General features: G+C 38.3%; 1 protein-coding gene across 1 annotated transcript in view; it reads left to right on the forward strand.

Moving 5' to 3' along the window:
* Window positions 1-22521, forward strand: part of MYO16 (myosin XVI) — a 563966-nt gene that overhangs the window by 19986 nt on the left and 521459 nt on the right. Inside the window, exon 2 of the mRNA XM_032246200.1 lies at window positions 14898-15161. Coding sequence (XP_032102091.1) covers window positions 14898-15161 — 264 coding nt within the window. The remainder of the gene's footprint in view (window positions 1-14897; window positions 15162-22521) is intronic.

Below are 22521 nucleotides of genomic sequence, written 5' to 3' on the forward strand. Positions count from 1 at the left end.
GGGTAACAAGAGCGAAACTCCGTCTCAAAACAAAAAAAACAAAACAAACAAAACCAAAAAAAAAAGCAAACAAACAAAAAATCTTCCAGTGTCCCTTTATCAAGCTTCAAGAAAGATCCTGAATTGCGGTCATGTCTTACGCTAGAATCAGTCATTGATTGTCAGTGTCAGGGCCCATATGGTGGACTCAGCCCAATTCAGATTTCCAATCCTGTGGGAAGTTGAATTGGACAATGTTTCTAATAACTTCAGGACCACATGGAGTGACAAGGATGAGGTGATTCTCCAGGGGAAGGATGCTCCCAGAAAAAATAATGGACCACTCTAGATAGTTCATTGCAGACTCTGCATAATGGAGTAGCAGGAAAATAGAAATAAGGATGGAAGATATATGGAAAAAACTGACTTTGTTTGGAATACAAATTAGTATTAACTTTCAATAAGCAAGGTAGAACCATTGACAATGAGTTTTAAATTTTGACCAGTCCTATTTCTGTATGATTATTCTGAGTTAGTATACAAACAAACATGTTTTTGAAGAGTGATGTGGTGAAAGAATAAAGCCAAGGATGTTTAATGCAATAATTCAGACTTGTAATGAGGAGCGTTCTTATGTGGTACACAGAGAAACTTACTTGTGAATTGATTTCTGTGTTCTTGCATTGATCTTTAAATTCACCTTGCAGAATTTCTTTTATCTGAATGTGTCTTAGAAATTAATAAAAAGGGCAATGAAAATTATTTAAAAATACGGAATGTAAGTAAAACCTAAAAATGTCAAACAGAAATTTTAGCATCTTATTTTCCCTAAATGTATTTACAATGAAAAGGAAAATAAAACAGGCACCATAAATCCAAAATTGAATATTAAATGTGAATTTTAAATTTGTCTCAGGTCTTTTAATACTGAAAATATTTTACATCAAAAAATTAAATAGCAAATATTTTATATCAACTAATTTTTTTAAATAAAATTATTTTCAAGACACAGGAATATCATGAAATATCACGTAAATTGCAATCATGAAATTTAAGTTACCTGGGTGCATACACACATATGTACATACTTTTTTTTTTTTTTTTTTTTTTGAGATAGAGTCCTGCTCTGTTGCCCAGGCTGGAGTGCAATGGTGTGGTCTTGGCTCACTGCAACCTCCAACTCCTAGGTTCAAGTGATTCTCTTGCCTCAGCCTCCCGAGTAGCTGGGATTATAGGAAATCACCACAATTCCTAGCTAATTTTTTGTATTTTTATTAGAGACAGGGTTTCACCATGTTGGCCAGGCTGCTCTCAAACTAGTGACCTCAGGTGATTTACCTGCCTCGGCCTCCCAAAGTGCTGGGATTACAGGTGTGAGTCACTGTGCCCGGCCATACATACATACTTTTAAATTTAAAAAAAAAACTGAATTTAAGTGAAATTATTAATATAAAGCATATGCTCGATAGTCTTGTATCTGAAATGTGTAATGTTCATTTTGCAATGTTGCTTCAGACTCATGCTAAAGGAATCCAGGAAGCTGCCTGAATCAAGCCAGCACGGGCTCCTGTTTCTGTAGGAGGGAATCCTGTCTGAGACAGTCTGAGCACCAGAGAATTTGTCTATTAAATACCTTTCTGGCAGGAACAGTGAGCTGAGTCTCTTCCAACCGGAACTGAAGATGTTGATTAAAGATGAAATATGTAGATATGGATTCAGAGCAGAAAATTGTTCAACATTTGAAGGTTCAAAAATGTATATTTGTGGTAATGCATCTAAATTTATTTTATTGAGTATAAAACCAAAAAGAACTTCTCTCTTGGGATATAGCCTGTTTGAGCCAGGAATCCAAGCTTGTCTGAGACTGTCTTAATTCCAAAGCATCATCTTCTCTTGGAAGAAACAGAGCAACAAATTGCACTTCCAAATCTTGAAGACACTCAGTAGTGGAAGCATGGTGTTTAGAACAGCAGAGGCATTTAGAAAAAGACAGGTCCTGGCATCCTGCTTATGGCACGTCATCCAAAGGCATCTGAGAACAGCCATAGGAGGCAGTTCTGATCTTTAAGGGGCCAGGTCTTTTAGAGAAATTGTCATCTGATAAGTCGATAGCTACGATGGGATGTGTCAGACCTTTGGCTGACACTTCACGTGCATTTTATCATTGGATCGTCCCTGTGAGGTAGACATGAGACACAGAGAAGAAAAGGAGTTTGCCCAAGTCACATAACCAATAAATGGTTGAGTGAAGATTTGACATCATGCGGTTGGTTCCAAGGGCAGGGCTTCAAATCAGCAGACTCTCCAGAGCCTGGATGTAGCTGGCTGGTCTCTGCAGGGAACCTGCATGGCGGAGGCCCCCAGCAGTCTTTGCGCTGGGGCCTTAGCACTTGGATATGACTTTGGAGCTGTGTGGTACAACCTGCATGGCATACTACACTCCATCGGCCATAGGTGTGACTGGACATCTGGGCCTACTGGGACAATGAACCAAAAACATCCCATCATGGGGAGAACCTTCAGTTTTATTATTACCCTGAAACAAATCCTAGAAGGAATTATTACTGTAAATTATATCCACTGAAAGATTTTTATCATAATCAAATCACTTGTTATTTAAGAAATATGGTAAGAGAAATATTAAGTGTAGAAAAGCATAGATTGATGTACAAAAAGTAAATATATCTTACATTATACAGTAATTTTTATGTCATGTGTATTTGTGTTATTTCCATTTTAAAGAGAAAATATTTATTACATTCTCTCACTAGAAAAGCATGCCAAAATAATTGGATGGAAACACAAGAAATGGCCTCTTGATACATAATTTAAAGTATGAAAAGATAGCTGTAAACTAGTGAAATAAAAAATATTGTTGAATTTCTTGAGAAGAATTAAAATTATTTTATTTCTCTGTCTTTCAGAGAAGGGTTTAAATGCAGGATTACGTGTAGACCTAAGTCTTCAAATATTTTAGGGCATAGCATCTATCTCTTGCCCGAATGTAATTTCTTTAGACTATTTTTTGCTCTAGAAAGAGGGATATGGGCCTGCAGCTTAATTACAAGGATGGTAAAACACAACACATTTTAAAGACTTCAGTGCTTAAGGAAGGTTTTTTTTTTAGGCTCTGGGGGATTAGGTTGAAATTGATTATACCTCTTGTCTTTGAGAATCCTTATTGTTCCTTTGTTTCAGTATCATTGTACACACAGTAATAATAAAAAAAAAGTCTTTGGAACAATGGATTCTGATAATAAACCTTCTGCTAGAGGAGTTGCTGGGAGCACAGATACCAATGTCTGTGTGTGTGTCCGTGTGTGTGTGTGTGTGTGTGTGTGTGTCTACAGCACCTGCTTGTAAGCGTCCTGTTTCCTGAATAACCGTCTTTTAGGCTCTCAGAATTTCTAGCAAACACTTTTATAAAGTATGGTAAACAATAAGTTTGTGATTACATTTTTTTGTGAAATACTTCAGCAAAGACTTCATGACTAAAACACCAAAAACAATGGCAACAAAAGCCAAAATTGCCAAATAGAATCTAATTAAACTAAAGAGTTTCTGAACAGCAAAAGAAACTATCATCAGAGTGAACAGGCAACCTACAGAATGGGATAAAACTTTTGCAATCTATACATCTGACAAAGGGCTAATATCCAGAATCGACAAAGAATTTAACAGATTTACAATAAAGAAACAATCCCATCCAAAAATGGGAGAAGGATATGAACAGACACTTCTCAAAAGAAGACTTTTATGCAGCCAACAAACATGAAAAAAAAAGCTCACCATCACTTGTGATTAGAGAAATACAAATCAAAACCACAATGAAATATCATCTCACACCAGTCAGAATGGCGATCATTAAAAAATCAGGAAACAACAGATGCTGGAGAGGATGTGGAGAAATAGGAACACTTTTACACTGTTGGTGGGAGTGTAAATTAGTTCAACCATTGTGGAAGACAGTATGGCAATTCCTCAAGGATCTAGAACTAGAAATACCATTTGACCCAACAATGCCATTACTGGGTATATACCCAAAGGATTATAAATCATTCGGCTATAAAAAGACATGCACAGTATGTTTATTGCATTGCTGTTCACAATAGTAAAGACTTAAACCAATCCAAATGCCCATCAATGATAGACTGGATAAGAAAAATGTGGCACATATACACCATGGAATACTATGAGCCACAAAAACGGATGAGTTCATGTCCTTTGCAGCGATGTGGATGCAACTGAAAACCATCATTCTCAGCAAACTAACACAGAAACGGAAAACCAAACACTGCATGTTCTCACTCATAAGTGGGAGTTGAACAAGGAGAACACATGAACACAGGGAGGGGAACATCACACACCAGGGCCTGTCGGGGGTGACGGACTAGGGGAGGGATAGCATTAGAAATACCTAATGTAGATGATGGGTTGATAGGTGCAGTAAACCACCACAGCACATGTATACCTATGTAGCAAACCTGCACATTCTGTGCAGGTACCCCAGAACCTGAAGTATATTTTTTAAAAGCCCCCATAATGTAGCTCCTTGTGTCTTATCACTTTCTTTCATGTTCCTATAGTGGTAAAAATACATAACATAAAATGTACCATCTTAACCATGTTTAAGTGTACAGTTCATCAACGTTAAGTATATTCTCATTGTTATGAAACAGAGTTCCTGAACATTTTCATCTTGCACTTCTGAAGCTCTGTACCCATTAAACATCAACTCTCATTTTCCCTCAGTCATGGCAACCACTATTCTACTTTCTGCTTCTGAGTTTGACCTTTTTAGAGACCTCATATAAGTGGAATCCTACAGTATTTATCCTTTATTGATCAGTTATTTCATTAAAAAAGGTCTTCAGTATCCATTCATGTTGTGGCATGTACAAGAACCTCTTCCATTTTAGGCTGAATAATATTCCATTATATATGAATACTGTGTTTGGTTTACCCATTCATCCCTGGACATCTGCTTCCACTTCCTGGCAATTGTGGATAGTGCTTTTATGAACATGGGTGTACAAATATCTCTTCTACACCCCACTTTCAATTATTTTGATGTATACTCAGAAGTAGGATTCTCAGATCATGTGACAGTTCAATTTTTCATTTTTTGAGAACACTCCATACTGTTTTCCGTAGTGGCTGCACCACTTTACAATCCCAACAGAGAACAAGTATTACAATTTACATAAATCCTCACCAACGCTTTTTATATTCTGTTTCTTTGATAGTAGCTATTCTTTCAGGTATGAGGTCATATCTTGTTGTGGTTTTGACTTCTATTTCTCTGATGATCAATGATGTTGAGCATCTCTTTATATGCTTGTTGGGAATTTTTATATTACCTTTGGAAAGATGTCTATTCAAGTCCTTTTTTTTAATCAGATTATTTGATTTTTTTGTTGTTGAGTTCTAAGAGTTCTTTATATGTTCTAGATATTACCCTCCTATTAGGTATATACTGGTGAATATTTTCTCCCATTCTGTAAGTTGCCTTTTCACTCTGATGATTATGTCCTTCTACGCACAGAAGCTTTTAAGTTTGATGTAGTCTCATTTATCTATTTTTTCTTTTGTTGTCTGTGATCTTAGTGTCATATCTAGAATCCATTGCCAAGGCCAATCTCACAAATATCATAAATATTTTTCCCTTTATTTTTTTCTAAGAGCTTTTATAATTTTAGGTCTTTAATCCATTTTGAATTAATTTTGTGTATAATATAAAATAAGTCCAATTTTATTGTTTGCATGTATCTTATTTTTATGCTTTTATTATTTTTTTAATTTAAAAACAATATTATTAAGTATGTACAATCTGTGAAATATTTGTATTTACTAAAATATATTCTCCCTGGTATAAGACATGAATGTTAATAGAAAATAGAAGAGGATATATATGCTTATATTCACATACACATATATGTATTCTTATATAGATTGTGTCCCTAGAAGCAGAATATGAGGAGTCAGGTGCACATTCCTGTGTATTGAGACAGCTCAACAGAGAAAGCCCATAAGGGAGTGAAGGAAGCAGGGCATAGAACAGAAAAGAGCAGAAAAACTATGTAGTCTTTGGCAGAGTCTATTATCATTCCAATCTGCTTCACTTTAGAGTATAAATCACACCATGGAGTGTCTCTCCTTGAGTCAACGAGACATGTTTTGGTATCCTTGTGTAGGTCTCTCAGTGACTATGGCTTGTGGGATGGGGTTAGGGTCTTCTGCTACCTGGGAGGCTGAGGCTGGCAGGGCAATTGTTCAGAGGAGGGGACAGCTGTGAATCCTTTTAGCCACTACTGAGGTGATATGGTTTGGCTCTGTTCCCACCCAAATCTCATCTTGAATTTTACTCCCATAATTCCCACATGTTGTGGGAGGGACCTAGTAGGAGATAACTTGAATCATGGGGGCAATTTTCCCCATACTGTTCTTGTGATAGTAAGTTTCATGAAATCTGATGGTTTTGTCAGGGCTTTCCATTTTTGCCTCTGCCTCATTTTCTCTTGCTGCCACCATGTAAGAAGTGCCTTTCACCTCCCACCATGTTTCTGAGGCCTCCCCAGACATGTGGAACTGTAAGTCCAATTAAACCTCTTTTCTGTTCCAGTCTCGGGTATATATCTTTAACAGCAGTATGAAAATTGACTAATACAGTAAACTGGTACCAGTAGAGTGGTGTGTTACCAAAAAGATACCTGAAAATGTGGAAGGAACTTTGGAACTGCATAACAGGCAGAGGTTTGAACTGTTTGGAGGCCTCAGAGGAAGACAGGAATACGTGGGAAAGTTTGGAACCTCCTAGAGACTTGTTGAGTGGCTTTGACAAAAATGCTGATAGTGATATGAACAATAAGGCCCAGGCTGAGGTGGTCCCAGATGGAGATGAGGTACTTGTTGGGACCTGGAGCAAAGGTGACTCTTACCACATTTTAGCAAAGAGATTGGTGACATTTTGTCCCTGCCCTAAAGATTTATGGAACTTTGAACTTGATAGAGATGATTTAGTGCATCTGGTGAAAGACATTTCTAAGCAGGAAGCCATTTAAGAGGTGACTTGAGTGCTGTTAAAAGCATTCTGTTTTAAAAGGGAACCAGAGTGTAAAAGTTTAGAAATTTTGCGGACTGATGATGCAGTAGAAAAGTAAAACTCATTTTCTGAGGAGAAATTCAAGCCAGCTGCAGAAATTTGCATAAGTAACAAGAAGCTGAATGTTAATCCCCAAGAAAATGGGGAAAATGTCTCCAGCTCGTGTCATAGTTCTTCATGGCAGCCCCTCCCACCACAGACCCAGAAGCCTAGGAGGAAAAAGTGGTTACATTGGCTAGGGCAAGGGTCCTCATGTTGTGTGCAGCCTAGGGTCCTGGTTCCCTGTATCCTAACCACTCTAGCTATTGCTAAAACGGGCCAAGGTTCAGCTCAGCTCATGGTTTCAGGGAATGCAAGCCCCAAACCTTGGCAGCTTCCACGTGGTGTTGAGCCTGTGGGTACACAGAAGTCAAGAACTGTCATTTGGGAACCTCCACCTATATTTCAGCAGATGTATGGGAATGCCTGGATGCCCAGGCAAAAGTCTGCTGTGGGTCGGGGCCCTCATGGTGAACCTCTGGTAGGGCAGTGTGGAAGGAAAATGTGGGGTCAGAATCCCCCACAAAGTCCCTACTGGGGCTCTGCCTAGTGGAGCTGTGAGAAGAGGGCTACCATCCTCTAGCCCCCAGAATGGTAGATCCACTGACAGCTTGCACCATGTACCTGGAAAAGCCGCAGACAACACCAGCCCATGGAAGCAGCCAGGAAAGGGTCTATATGCTGCAAAGCCACAAGGGTGGAGCTGTCCAAACTATGGGAACCTACCTCTTGTATCAGTGTGACCTGAATTTGAGACATGGAGTCAAAACAGATCATTTTGGAGCTTTAAAGTTTTACTACCCTGCTGTATTTCAGACTTGCATGGGCCCTGTAACCCCTTTGTTTTGACTAATTTCTCTCATTTAGAAGGCTATATTTACCCACTACCTGTACCCCCACTGTACCTAGGAAGTAACTAGCTTGCTTTTGATTTTACAGGCTCATAGACAGAAGGGACTTGCCTTGTCTCAGATGAGACTTTGGACTGTGGATGTTTGGGTTAATGCTAAAATGAGTTAAGTCTTTGGGGGATTGTGGGAAAGGCATGATTTGTTTTGAAATATGAGGACATGAAATTTGGAGGGGCTAGGGGCAGAATGATATGGTATGGCTGGGTTCCCAACCACATCTCATCTTGAATTGTTCTCCCATAACTCCCACGTGTTGTGGGAGGGACCCAGTGGGAGATAATTTGAATTGTGGGAGTGGTTTCCCCCACACTATTCTCATGGTAGTGAATAAGTATCAGGAGATCCGATGGTTTTATCAGGAATTTCCGTTTTTGTGGAAAATCTTCCTCATTTTCTCTTGCCATTGCCATGTAAGAAGTGCCTTTCACCTCCCGCCATGATTTTGAGGCCTTCCCAGCCACATGGAACTGTAAGTTCAGTTAAAGCTCTTTTTCTTCTCAGTCTTGGGTATGTCTTTATCAGCAGCATGAAAATGGACTAATACACCAGGTCAGCAGGGGATGGGTAAGGGGAATTGGGCAGGGCATCAACAGCGTGCAATTCCATATTCCTGACATCTGAGGTCTTTGATATAAAGCATCTCCTAAATAAAAAATATAAGGAGAAATGTTTGAAATATAATTTATCCACATCAGATAAATATACATTCTTAATCATAAATGATAGTCTATTTTTTTTCCCTTACAGAAAAAAAAATTCCAACAATTATTTTGTTTCCTTCTGTTGATTCATTTTCCTTTTTGAAAAAAAGTGGAACAATAAGCAATTTACTTTCATGCATGTCCAGAATATGTTGAACCTTTCACTAGAATACACTTTATTCTCAGCTTTTTGAGGTCTACTCACATAGGGTGAATATATGCCCACTAAAATCTAGTTCAAAAATTAAAGAAAAAGCAGTCAGTGAAAACAGGCACTCCATCCTAATTGTCCTGCTTCCTTGGTGCTCCATGGAGACAGCTGACTCAGCACTAGACAGCAGACTGCCAGTGTCCACCACACATCCCCCTTGCAGGCTCACCTAAGAAGGCACACAAGCCTGCTTGCATCTGAAGCTTCCAAGCCTCCCATGTTGAAAATCATCTGGAACGGTCTTCATGAACCACATAATTTCATCTAGAAATGCTACTACATAATGTAGCTAAAGAAATTGCCAAACTATTTTTCTGAATAGCTGTGATATTTTAATTTTGATCGTAATCTGAATATGATCCCTCCATTGGCTAGCTCTTTGAACCTCTGTCACAAATCAGGTGGCTGTGTTTGTGTAGAGCTCTTGGTTTGTTCTGTGTTCTGTTCCATTGGTCTAAATGTCCATTCCTCTACCAAATCCCCAGTTAGGAAATATCGAACAGAGAAAGTGGCCAAATAGACTTATATCCTCCAAAAATAGAGGAGTTGTTTGAAAGGTCTATTTTTGTTACCTATAATTTTTTAATTGCAGGCTACATTATTTTGTGTTTGTTTAATTTTATCTGCAGCAGATTGTTGAAGAAATATATATCTTGGCTGTAGGAAAGATGATTCTACATTTTATGAAATATTTCCAATTTGCTTTTTAATTGTAATGACATTTATATACATAATCAATGATGTTTTTCATCTTCTTACATTTTCCTATGTGTTAATAAGGTGGAGCATCTTTTGTTAGGTTTGAAAATGTAGCTCTCTTCTTCTGTGTGTATTTTGACTTGCATTCAACAAAGTTCCGGACTATCACTCCTAATAGCTGACTCATAGGGTGTGTTGGTTTTTCTACATAGATAACAGTATTTACAATAACTGATTTTTTTCCTCTTCCTACCCACATAGTATGCTCCTCATTCATTTTCCTTTTCTTCTAAGCTAAGACCACCATTTTGAGGTAGAAGCAGCAATAAAGGGCCTTCATTTTCTAAATTTTAAACAAAATATAAAATAGAAACATTAGTACATGTTTTATAACAAGCCATCCTTCTATTCCACTGACAAACTACATTCAGGGGTTCATTTTGCTGATATGTATGCATGTATGCTATTTGCATGTGTTTATATAAGAGATTGACCTGTAATTCTCCTTTTTGGGGATGGCCTTATTTTGGTATCAAGCATATGCTGGTCTCAGAAAATGAATTGTGGTAAATTTCATCTTTTTCTATTGTCTGAATGAACTGTATGAAAATGCAGGTTATCCCTTCCTTAAAAACAGGTTAAATCATGTGGGCCATTTTCTTTGTTTGCTTGTATTTCTGGTCTATAGATTTTTAATGACTGATTTAATTTATATAACGGTTACATAAATTGGTTCATTTCCTACTTCATCTTGAGTCATTTTTTGTAAGTTAAATCGTTCTAGAAGTTGTCAGTTTCTCATGTCTTTCTTCACCTTTGCTCTTTTCTTGTTTTATTTCTATTAATTCATAGCATCCTTTTATTTTCTTCTTTCTTTTTTGTTTCAGCTTTTGTGTGTGTGTGTGTTCCTTTCTAACTTCATGTGCCAGATGCTTTGCTATTGACTTTAAAACTATATTCTTTTCTAAAATGTAATTAAGGTTATTAATTTATTTCTATGAAGGACTTTACTTTTATCCACAAAACTATGATGGATTTTCTTTCATCAATGGTTTGATCTAAAGATTTATTATTTCTATATTCTTTTTTCTCTGAAGCATGCTTTATGTAGAATTGGCTTTATAAGTTTCTGAACATATGGGGAGGTATGGTTTCATTTCTGTAGTTGACATTCCATTTTCAATTATGTTAGGAAAATGCCTGTGTAATTTTGGTTCCTCAGAATTTATTGAGATTTGCTTTGCTTTATGGCCTAAAACATAGTTAAGACCATATATCATCTATGAATTCTTGAAAAAGAATGTGCTTTTTGCAAACTGTCTACAAGTTTTTAGAAATGTACTTAGATCAAATTTTCTGTGCTCTCAGTAACGTTTTGCCTCTTTAGCAATCACAGAGATTTGCTTAAAAATCTTGAACACTGAGTGTACCATGGCCGCAAAAAGGTTTTTATTCTACATGATATGGTGCATTTCTGGTAGCTGTACAACAGAATAATTCTTATTTAATTATTATTTTTATATTTTTAGTAAAGACAGTGTTTCACCGTGTTGGCCAGGCTGGTCTTGAACTCCTGACCTCATGATCCACCCATCTGGACCTCCCAAATGGCTGGGATTACAGGCATGAGTCACCGGGCCTGGCTGAAAATAGTATTTCTATAGCAGTTGGGGGTAAATGGACAATGGCTTTTGTGGCCAGAGGTAAATGGCCCAGGGGCCCCAGAACTCCAGGTCCCACTGAGCCTGCCGCACAGCTGAGGGCATTGGCATTTCCACACCCTACAATGCATGATGCCCCAGAACAGAGATCGGATGCTCTCCTTTATTCGAATGGGAAGTTGAGAGTATTGTAATTGTAATTGAATAAATAAGTATTCATACACTTTTTTTTTCAAGAGATGGAAATTATATATATATATATATATATATATATATATAATTTATGTAATTATATATATATATATAATTTATGTAATTATATATATATATAATTTATGTAATTATATATATATATAATTTATGTAATTATATATATATATATATAATTTATGTAATTATATACATATATATAATAGGGCTTTAGTGCAAGAGAAAAGGGCTTTACTTCTTTCCCTGCCTGTGAAGTCTACATGCCTAATTCACACCCTGTCTTGAGTTCTCGCCAGCGGGCTTCTTATCCCGTTCAAATTGTTACAAAGTTCAGCTAGAGAATTCCTTCTCCCTGTGGAGTTTTACCCCCTGCTCCTCTGGCCACCCTCCCAGTTGTTCCCTGTGATGCCTGGCAGGAATGGGCTGCTTGGCAACCCAGCGAGCTCCCAGGTCCTTTCTGCTGCTTCCTCTACTCCTGTATTTTGCTCGGCTCTTTAACTTGACTCAGCTCCAGGTAAAGTCGGAAACTTCTGCAAACAGACTTTAAGTGTCTCCAGTTGGGAGAGGGTGTGTTCAGGAGAGAAGGGTCTCTCTTTCCCACTTCGGCAGTTGGGCATTCATTGTATTTGAGGTGTCTCCCAGGTCCTGCAGGAGCAGTTCACTTCCTTCAGGGGGTCTGGGGTTCCTCTTGCGATTGCTGGTTTCTTCTTGAAGTTTGTCTGGAGCTAAAATTCACAAGGCAAGCCTCCACATGCTGTTCTGTCCAGAGCTGCAATCTAGTCCTGCCTCCCATCAGCCACGATCCCCTAAATCCCTGTGTTGTCTTATAGATTCTTTCTTTAATTGTTTTTGAGATAAACTGGTCATATCATATGTTTTATAGATTCATTGACATGTACATGCATGACACAGCTGGCCCACTTGTAATTAGATTAGAATAAAGTCAAAATGCCCAATAAATTTTCAGAGTATAAAAGAAACAATTTATAAACTAATGTTTTAGATCAAAACTTGGGGAATTATTAAACAAAATTATACTAAAAATCAAGATTTGAGACATGAATGAATTTGAAATTTAACAATCATGGACTTTGAGTTTTCCAAATCATAAAGTAAAAAGGGAAAATTAATTTAAGAGCCACCCTGTACATTCCCTCTTGATAGCCTATAAGGGTTAACTCAATGAATTATGATCTGTCGCCATGGATTCCTTAAGAGTTAATTGAAAATTTCACCAAGAGACCCTTCTTAAGAGTTACAAACTAGAGGACTGCTGTGTTTATTAGATGATCCTCATCCATCAACTGCTGGCTAATCAGCACGCGGCACTCCATGATGTTATTTGCTTTAATTCTTTAGGTGTTTTTTTTGTTTTGTTTTGTTTTGTTTTTTGTGGTTGGTTGTTTGTTTTTGGCCCTGTTGATCCCCTGGGCATTTAATGACAAGCCAGGAAAGTCACAGAAGTCAAAGTGTCACTAGCATCAAAGTCAATCAATCAAACCCTCTGTAGTTTTCTAAACAGATGTGAAACAAAAGACATTTACGCTTCTTTATTAATGAGCTCTCTCACACAATCTGTTTGTGGCAGTGATCACAGCTTTTATAAAGTAAGTGTACTCCAGAGCACTTTGTCATCATTTCAGAACCGCTGTTGTCTATTTGCATTTAGGTCACGGGAAAGGGAACATTTTGTGTATAGCTAGCTGATACTTCTCACATCACTTTCACAAATACTTTTGAAGAGTGTTATGAAAACATATGATACTCACATGTATAGCTTTTGTCAATGCAAATAAATGAACACAAATCCCCCAACACGGCTTCTTTTTCTTCCTACATCTTACATAAAAACACTTACATATTCAATACCTAGCATTAGAGAATCAGCGCTTTGGTTTGTGTCTCCTTTATGGAGCATTTTTTAGTCTGTTTATCTAATTGTCTCTTTAATCTTAGACAAGTCACAGCCTCTCTCGACTTAGTTTACTTTCTGTGCTAAACAGGGATGGTTATGCTGGTGCACCTGGGGGCTGTGAGAATAAAAAAGACTTACGAAGTGTCACAAGAAACAGAAGTAGAAATAGTGTTGTCCTGACTTCTTGTTCCTTCAAAGGAACATGGCATCTTGCCGAAGATGAACTATGCCCTTAGTATATGATCTCGGATATGGCACATGGTCAACCACATTTTGTACATGCATGGTTACTTTAACCTCCTTGGGACTTTATATCATAAATATCTTAAGAATGTATAAACACATCTGAATCTGTTTGCAAGCCAGCTTCTAGAATTTTTAATGCTTTAACATTGATTTTCTGCCAATAGTAAAATTTTAACCTGGTGACAAATGTAAGGGTTTGTACAATTCCATTACAGGTGCTTTGGTGTTTATAGCAAGTAGCCTTTTGAAACAAAGTGAATATTTTAAGTTTCAGAAATGGAAATTCAGTTTGTTAATCACTATATAAATAAAACAAAGACCGCAGCAGCCAAAATTCTCTCCACGATTTTTAGAAATATCTCTGTGCCAACCCTCAGGCTTTATGCTTAACCGCAGGTTTCTTGGAAATGAATTTCACTGATTATGAGAAAAAGAGTCTAACAATAAATTGGTGAAAAATGACCACTATATCATAGAGGAGTTGATAGCACATATATTCTTCTTGCCTCCTCATTCTGTCACCCAGACTCTGTAGTACAGTGGTCCAATCCTAGCTCACTGAAACCTTAAAACTCCTGGGCTTATGCGATCCCGGCCTCAGTCTCCCAAGTAGCTGGGACTACAGCCACATGCTACCACGCCTAGCTAACTTAAAACTTTTTTTTTTTTTTCAGAGATGGGGCCTTCCCATGTTGCCCAGGCAAGTCTTAAGCCTCTGGTTTTAAGTGATCCTTCAGTCTCAACCTCTCAAAACACTGGAATTATAGGCTTGAGCCATCATACCTGGCAGCTTATATGTTGTATTGCATTAAATTAACAAAGTCATGATTAGTCATAGTTGGAATGACTTTATGCCAACATTTAACATGCAAGTTAGTATTATTCAACTAGACAGAAGGAACTTGACACAACGGTGAAATCTGGAGGCTTTTGGTATGGATTGAAAGAAATAGGAAGGGACAGGTGGTTAGAAATTGTGTTGAGCTTAACTACATATGCATGTCTAATTCTACCATTTGTTTTATTACCACAGAATCTTGAGAAACACACAAACTGTCTTCCCCTAATCCATAAAAACACTTTGGATTTGCATATCAAGTGCAAGGAGAATTGTTGGGTTTATGACCTGTGCAATGGGCAATATAAAATCAAGTGTGCTGTGGTGCACACTGATAGTGGTTATATTAACAGTTCTGGTGACGCTCCCCTTGCATTTCTTCCAGGTTGCTTTCAGCTATGTAACGTTTTCCGATCCCATGAGATGGAAATCGACCAGTGCTTGCTGGAATCCCTTCCCCTTGGCCAGCGGCAGCGTCTGGTGAAGCGCATGCGCTGTGAGCAAATCAAAGCCTACTATGAGCGTGAGAAGGCTTTTCAGAAGCAGGAGGGGTTCCTGAAAAGGCTGAAACATGCAAAGAATCCGAAAGTTCACTTCAACCTTGCGGACATGATACAGGACGCCATTATCCACCACAATGACAAAGAAGGTACATAAGAACGAAGAACCCATTTTCTGATGTGGTTTTTCATGATTGATTTTTGTTGGTTTGTTGTTTTTTGATGGAGCGATTGGGCAGAAAAGTTTTAAATATTGGAGGCTGCTCTCTTTTAATGGTTTGAATTATTCAAGAAAAAAAAGGCCTTTCCAAAGAACATCGTTAAAAGTCCTGCCTCCTAGTAATATGGAAAAAAAATATATAAAAATTGTGGTGAAATTTTATTTTTTAAATTATTGTACTTTAGGTTATGGGGTACATGTGCAGATCATGCAGAATTGTTGCATAGGTACACACATGGCAATGTGGTTTGCTGCCTCCATTCCCCCGTCACCTACATCTGGCATTTCTCCCCATGTTATCCCTCCCTGATCTCCCCATCCCCCTCCCTGGTGTCCCTCCCTTGGCCCCCCCACAACAGACCCCAATGTGTGATGCTCCCCTCTCTGTGTCCATGTGTCCTCATTGTTCAACACCCACCTATAAGTGAGAACATGCAGTGTTTGTTTTTCTGTTCTTGTGTCAGTTTGCTGAGAATGATGGTTTCCAGGTTCATCCATGTCCCTACAAATGACACAAACTCATCATTTCTTATGGCTGCATAGTATTCCATGGTGTATATGTGTCTATCATCAATGGGCATTTGGGTTGGTTCCCGGTCTTTGCTATTGTAAACAATGCTGCTATGACATACATGTGCATGTGTCCTTATAACAGAATGATTTATAATCCTTTGGGTATATACCCAGTAATGGGATTGCTGGGTCAAATGGAATTTCTATTTCTAGGTCCTTGAGGAATCACCACACTGTCTTCCACAATGGTTGAACTAGTTTACATTCCCACCAACAGTGTAAAAGTGTTCCTATTTCTCCACATCCTCTCCAGCATCTGTTGTCTTCAGATTTTTTAATGATTGCCATTGTAACTGGCATGAGGTGATATCTCAATGTGGTTTTGATTTGCATTTCTCTAATAATCAGTGATGATGAGCATTTTTTCATATGTTTTTTGGCCTCATATATGTCTTCTTTTGAAAAGTGTCTGTTCATATCCTTCTCCCACTTTTGGATGGGCTTGTTTTTTTCTTCTAAATCTGTTTTAGTTCTTTGTAAATTTTGGATATTAGCCCTTTGTCAGATGGGTAGATTGCAAAATTTTTTTCCCATTCTGTTGGTTGCCAGTTCACTCTAATGATTGTTTCTTTTGCTGTACAGAAGCTCTGGAGTTTGATTAGGTCCCATTTGTCTATTTTGGCTTTTGTTGTCAATGCTTTTGTTGTTTCAGTCATGAAGTTCTTGCCTATGCCTATGTCCTGAATGGTTTTGCCTAGGTTTTCTTCTAGGGTTTTTACGGTGTTAGGTTTTATGTTTAAGTCTTTAATCCATCTGGAGTTAATTTCAGTGTAAGGTGTCAGGAAGGCGTCCGGTTTCTGCTTTCTACACACTGCTATCCAGTTTAACCAACACCATTTATTAAACAGGGAATCATTTCCCCATTGCTTTTTTTGTTAGGTTTGTCAAAGATCAGATGGTTGTAGACATATGGCATCACCTCCAAGGCTTCTGTTCTGTTCCATTGGTCTAGATCTCTATTTTGGTACCAGTACCATGCTATTTTGCTTATGGTAGCTTTGTAGTATAGTTTGAAATTAGGTAGCGTGATGCCTCCGGCTTTGTTCTTTTTGCTTAGGATTGTCGTGGCTATGAGGGCTCTCTTTTGGTTCCATATGCAGTTTAGGGCGGTTTTTTCCAGTTCTGTGAAGAAGGTCATTGGTAACTTGATGGGAATAGCATTGAATCTATAGATTACTTTGGGCAGTATGGCCATTTTCACGATATTGATTCTTCCTAACCATGAGCATGGAATGTTTCTCCATTTGTTTGTGTCCTCTCTTATTTCATTGAACAGTAGTTTGTAGTTCTCCTTGAAGAGGTCCTTTACGCCCTTCGTTAGTTGTATTCCTAGGTATTTTATTCTCTTTGTAGCAATTGTGAACCGGAGTTCCCTCATGATTTGGCTCTCTGTTAGTCTCTTATTGGTGTATAGAAATGCTTGTGATTTCTGCACATTGATTTTGTATCCTGAGACTTTGCTGAAGTTGCTTATCAGTTTAAGGAGATTTTTGGCTGAGATTATAGGGTCTTCTAAATATACAATCATGTCATCTGCAAATAGAGACGATTTGACTTCTTCCTTTCCTGATTGAATACACTTTATTTCTTTTTCTTGCCAGATTTCTCTGGCTAGAACTTCCAATACTATATTGAATAAGAATGGTGAGAGAGGGCATTCTTGTCTAGTGCCAGATTTCAAAGGGAATGCTTCCAGTTTTTGCTCATTCAGTATGATATTGGCTGTAGATCTGTCATAAATAACTTTTATTATTTTGAGATATGTTCCTTCAATACCTAGTTTATTTAGAGTTTTTGGCATAAAGGGCTGTCAAATTTTTCGAAGGTCTTTGCATTTATTGAGATAATCATGTGGTTTATGTCTTTGGTTCTGTTTATGTGGTGGATTATGTTTATAGACTTGTGTATGTTGAACCAGCCTTGCATCCCCAGTATGAAGCCTACTTGATCGTGATGGATAAGCTTTTTGATGTGCTGTTGCAATCAGTTTGCCAGTATTTTATTGAAGATTTTCGCATCTGTGTTCATCATGGATATTGGCCTGAAGTTTTCTTTTTGTGTTGAGTCTCTGCCGGGTTTTGGTATCAGGATGATATTGGTCTCATAAAATGATTTGGGAAGGATTCCCTCTTTTTGGATTGTTAGGAATAGTTTCAGAAGGAATGGTACCAGCTCCTCTTTGTACTTCTGGTAGAGTTCAGCTGTGAACCTGTCTGGACCTGGACAGTTTTTAGTTGATAGGCTATTAATTGCTGCCTAAATTTCAGCCCTTGTTATTGGTCTTGAAGGTTTAGGCTTGGAAGGGTGCAAGTGTTCCTATTCAGCCATCTTGGATCACTCTGTCAAAATTATATTTTTTAAAAGAATTATCTATCAGAAATACAAGTGAGTTTCTTTCAATTTGTCCAATTCTAATTGTTAGGGAAACACTTTATCAATGATGTTTTTTCTATTTAAAACATTTTTATAGAGACAAGGTCTCACTGTCTTGACCAGGCTTGTCTCCAACTCCAGGGCTTGAGCAGTCCTCCAGCCTCAGCCTCCCAGAGTTCAGGGATTACAGTGAATTTTTTTCCTGATGATGATTTTGGATTGTGAAACTTATTAATCCTTAGCTAATGCTTAGATAGATGCCGCAATAATGTCACCTCCCCTGACTCTCAGGAGTCAATTTCTTTCTCCCATAAAGTTGTCTGGCTTGTGGTATCACGTTTTTCTAAGATTTCCCAATGCAAATCTCAATTGTCTTTACAAGATTGTTAAATTTTTCACTTTTCATACATTCTCGTGTGTGAGTTTTTCTGTTTTCCTATATAGTACCCACTTTACCAAGTTCTAATGTAAGAGAAATGTTCCAGCTCTGGATGTAATTCAAAGAAACAGATATAGATCAATTTACCTTAATTGGTTCTCAAATCAGTGTTTGAATGAATCTAAAATAAGCATTCTTCACAATTCATTATTCACAATTTGAAATCCAAAAAGCTATGAAATCATTTTGATAGCTCATTTAGTGGTAAAACTTTCCCTGACCTATTTATGGTTTATAACCTGCTCAGTTTGGAAAAATAATAAATTCAGTAATATACATGCTTTGAAAACTTTCAAATGGGGATTATGGATCTATAGCTAAGAAAACCTACAGCACATTATATATAGTAATAGTTATGTAGAGTAAGAAGACTCAAGTCATTCTTTTCATGGTTTTGTGTGGGCTTTTTTAAGTTAAACTGGAATACTCTGAGAAGTTCTGATTTTTTTTTTTTTTGTCTTAAACTGCAATGATAGTAACAGTGAATTTTGAGCTGGAAAGTACCTACAAACATTTGGTCTGATCCTCTTACTTTACCCATGAAGGAACTGAAATTCAGCCATTGTATCACATTCTCTGGAAAGCTGTCTGGAGCACTCTGACCTTTCACTTTATTATTCTCCTCTCACCTACAGCTGTTCATTTAGTGGCCATTTCCTCTGTGAGCCTGTGAGCACATCAAAGGTAGAGAAAATGCCCATTAGGGTCATTGCTCCCTCCTGCCCATATACCTTCCAGCAGCGTGGAGTAAAAAAGACAAAAGTGATCGGTTCTTGTTCAACACACAGTAGTTGTTACAACAAACTTAAATTAGAAAGCAGGTCTTTAAATTGAAGCCCTATGTTGATTTAAATGTATTAAAACACAAAAATTAATTGGTGCCAGGTGCAGTGGCTCACACCTATAATCCTAACACTTTGGGAGGCAGAGGTGGAAGAATCACCTGAGGCCGGGAATTTGAAACAAGCCTGGGCAACACTGTAAGACCCCATCTCTACAAAATATTTTTTAAAATTAGCTGGACACAGTGGTGCATGCCCCGCTACTCAAGAAGCTGAGGTGCGACGCTGTTTGAGTCCAGGGGTTAAGACTATAGTGAGCCATGATGGTGACCCACACTCCAATCTATGTGACAGAGCAAGACCCTGTCTCAAAAACGCTTTATAAAATGTATTGGAAACGTTTTAAAATCTCTTATGCCAAACACCTACAGTACACAATAATGTCTAGGTTAGGGTTAAAAGAAAATTCATAGTAGTAAAGTACTAAAACAAAGGCCAAGAAACAGTTATTATGTAAGTTATGTTTCCCAAATATTCATGTCATAAATCTGAATTAGTCCTTTCTAAGCAGCTGTTGTAGGTGTGACACTATGCAAGCTAGTTTCTCATGGCAAGCTAGGCGAGAGATGATGGTGGCTTGGACCCAAGTGGAGCAAGGGTGTGGTGAGAAATAGTTTTAGGATTTATTTTTAGGATAGAGCTAATGGGAAATGCTGATTACCTGGCTATAGGGAGCGTATTAATTTTCTATTCCTACCAAAACAAATCATCACAAATTCAGTAGTGGAGAACAGCATAAGTATTATCTTACAGTTCTGTAGGTCAGAGGTCAAGTATGGTCTTCAGTGAGATGAAAACAAGGTGTTATCAGAACTGGTTCAACAATTCTAGTTTCCAGAGGGCACCTGCCTTCCTTGGATCAGAGCTCCCTCCTCCATCGCTAAGGTCAGCAGTGATGGATATGGGGCAGGGACAGTGTTCCTTCCCATGCTTCAGTTTGCCTGTTTCTTTGTCCATCCTTGCATCTGACTGAATCTTCTGCCCTCCTCTTGCACCTTTAGGGGTCTAGGTGATGGCAGTGGGCTACCTGGGCTATTCAGGTTCACCTTCTGTTCCAGAGGCAGCTCACTAGTAACCATATGCTCCTTAGTAACCACACATCCCTTTCTCCAGGTCATGTTGTGTAGTCATAGGTGTAACTCCAGAGGGTGAATCAGGACAGCCAAAATCTTCCCTACCATAGGGAGTGAGAATTTGAGGATAACATCAAGCTTTTGGGGCCTCAACAACTAGAAGAATGAAGTGCTATTAGCCACAGTGGGAGTGCCTCTAGGAGTTGTGAACAGGATGGGGTGGCATTCTGACTAGAGATGTAAATTCAAAACTCATCTATATGCATAGATGATACTGAAAACCTCAAAAGTGGATAAAATGACTTAGAGAAATAGTTGAGGTAAAATGATAAGAAGTCTAAGAACTGAGTCCCAAGGAATTCCAATATTAAGAATTTGGTAAAATGAGGTCCAACCACAAGGAATGACTGGGAAGAAAGGCTAGAAATGAGGGAGAGTGCTTTCCTGGGAGCCAAGATAAGAAGTTTAAAGGAGGAAAAAATTTTGTTGATCAAGCAGAAGGGAGCCTGAGAATTAACCATTGCATTTAAACGTATGGAGGTGATTAGTTTTCATGACTTGTTGGGAAGCAAAAATTTTAATGAATTAGGTTTCAAACAGAGTAGGAAAACAGAAAATATAAAGTAGACACAGAAAACATAAAGAGCTCTTTAAAGGAGGTTTCTGTAAAGAGGAGAGAAATGGAAAGATTGCTGAAGACGGAAAAGACATTAAGAGCTTTTCTTTAATGATGGGAGAATTAACAGCAAGTGTGTGTGCTGATAATAATAACTCATTTGCATTTCTCTAATGACCAGTGATGATGAGCTTTTTTTCCTGTTTGTTTGCCACATAAATGTCTTTGAGAAGTGTCTGTTCATATCCTTCACCCACTTTTTGATGGGGTTGTTTGTTTTTTTAGTGTTAACTTGCTTAAGTTCCTTGTGGATTCTGGATATTAAATATGGTACATATACACCATGGAATACTATGCAGCCATAAAATAGAATGAGTTCATGTCCTTTTCAGGTACATGGATGAAGCTGAAAACCATCATTCTCAGCAAACTAATACCGGAACAGGAAACCACACACCGCATGTTCTCACTCGTAAGTGGGAGTTGAACAGTGAAAACATGCGGACACAGTGGGGGAATCATCACATATGAGGTCTGTCAGAGTGTGGGGGGTAAGCGGAGGGAGAGCATTAGGATAAATACCAATGCACATGAGGCTTAAAACCTAGACGACTGGTTGATAGGTGCAGCAAACCACCATGGCGTATGTATACCTATGTAACAATCCTGTATGTTCTGCACATGTATTTCAGAACTTGAAGTAAAATTAAAAATGATAATAATAATAATAATAAAATAAAATAATTCATGTGAGAGGGAAAATCTGGTGACACAAGAGAAAGAGACGACAATTCATGAAGCAAGCCAGTGCACATGCACACTGTGATGAGGTCAGGTGCTCACTGGAAGGGCTTGGCTTCAACAGGGATGACCTTTGGCAGTCATTCTCAATCCTGGCTGTATAACAGAATCACCTGGGAAGATTTTAGTTTTTAATTTCCAGATTTATGACCTGCCCATAAAGATGCTGAAGTAATCAGTCCGATGTGGGTCCAGGACAGTTTTTTTTTTTTTTTTTTTTTTTTTGAGACAGAGTTTCACTCTTGTTACCCAGGCTGGAGTGCAATGGCGCGATCTCGGCTCACCGCAACCCCCGCCTCCTGGGTTCAGGCAATTCTCCTGCCTCAGCCTCCTGAGTAGATGGGATTACAGGCAAGTGCCACCATGCCCAGCTGATTTTTTGTATTTTTTAGTAGAGACAGGGTTTTACCATGTTGACCAGGATGGTCTCGATCTCTTGACCTCGTGATCCACCCGCCTTGGCCTCCCAAAATGCTGGGATTACAGGCTTGAGCCACTGCGCCCGGCCCAGGACAGTTTTTAATGGTGCCTAGAAGACTGTGGTATACAGAGAGAGCTGAGAACCTCTGATC

The sequence above is a fragment of the Sapajus apella genome, unplaced genomic scaffold, assembly GCF_009761245.1.
Source record: "Sapajus apella isolate SASKATOON/1434 unplaced genomic scaffold, GSC_monkey_1.0 scaffold60, whole genome shotgun sequence".
In the NCBI taxonomy this organism is placed as follows: Eukaryota; Metazoa; Chordata; class Mammalia; order Primates; family Cebidae; genus Sapajus; species Sapajus apella.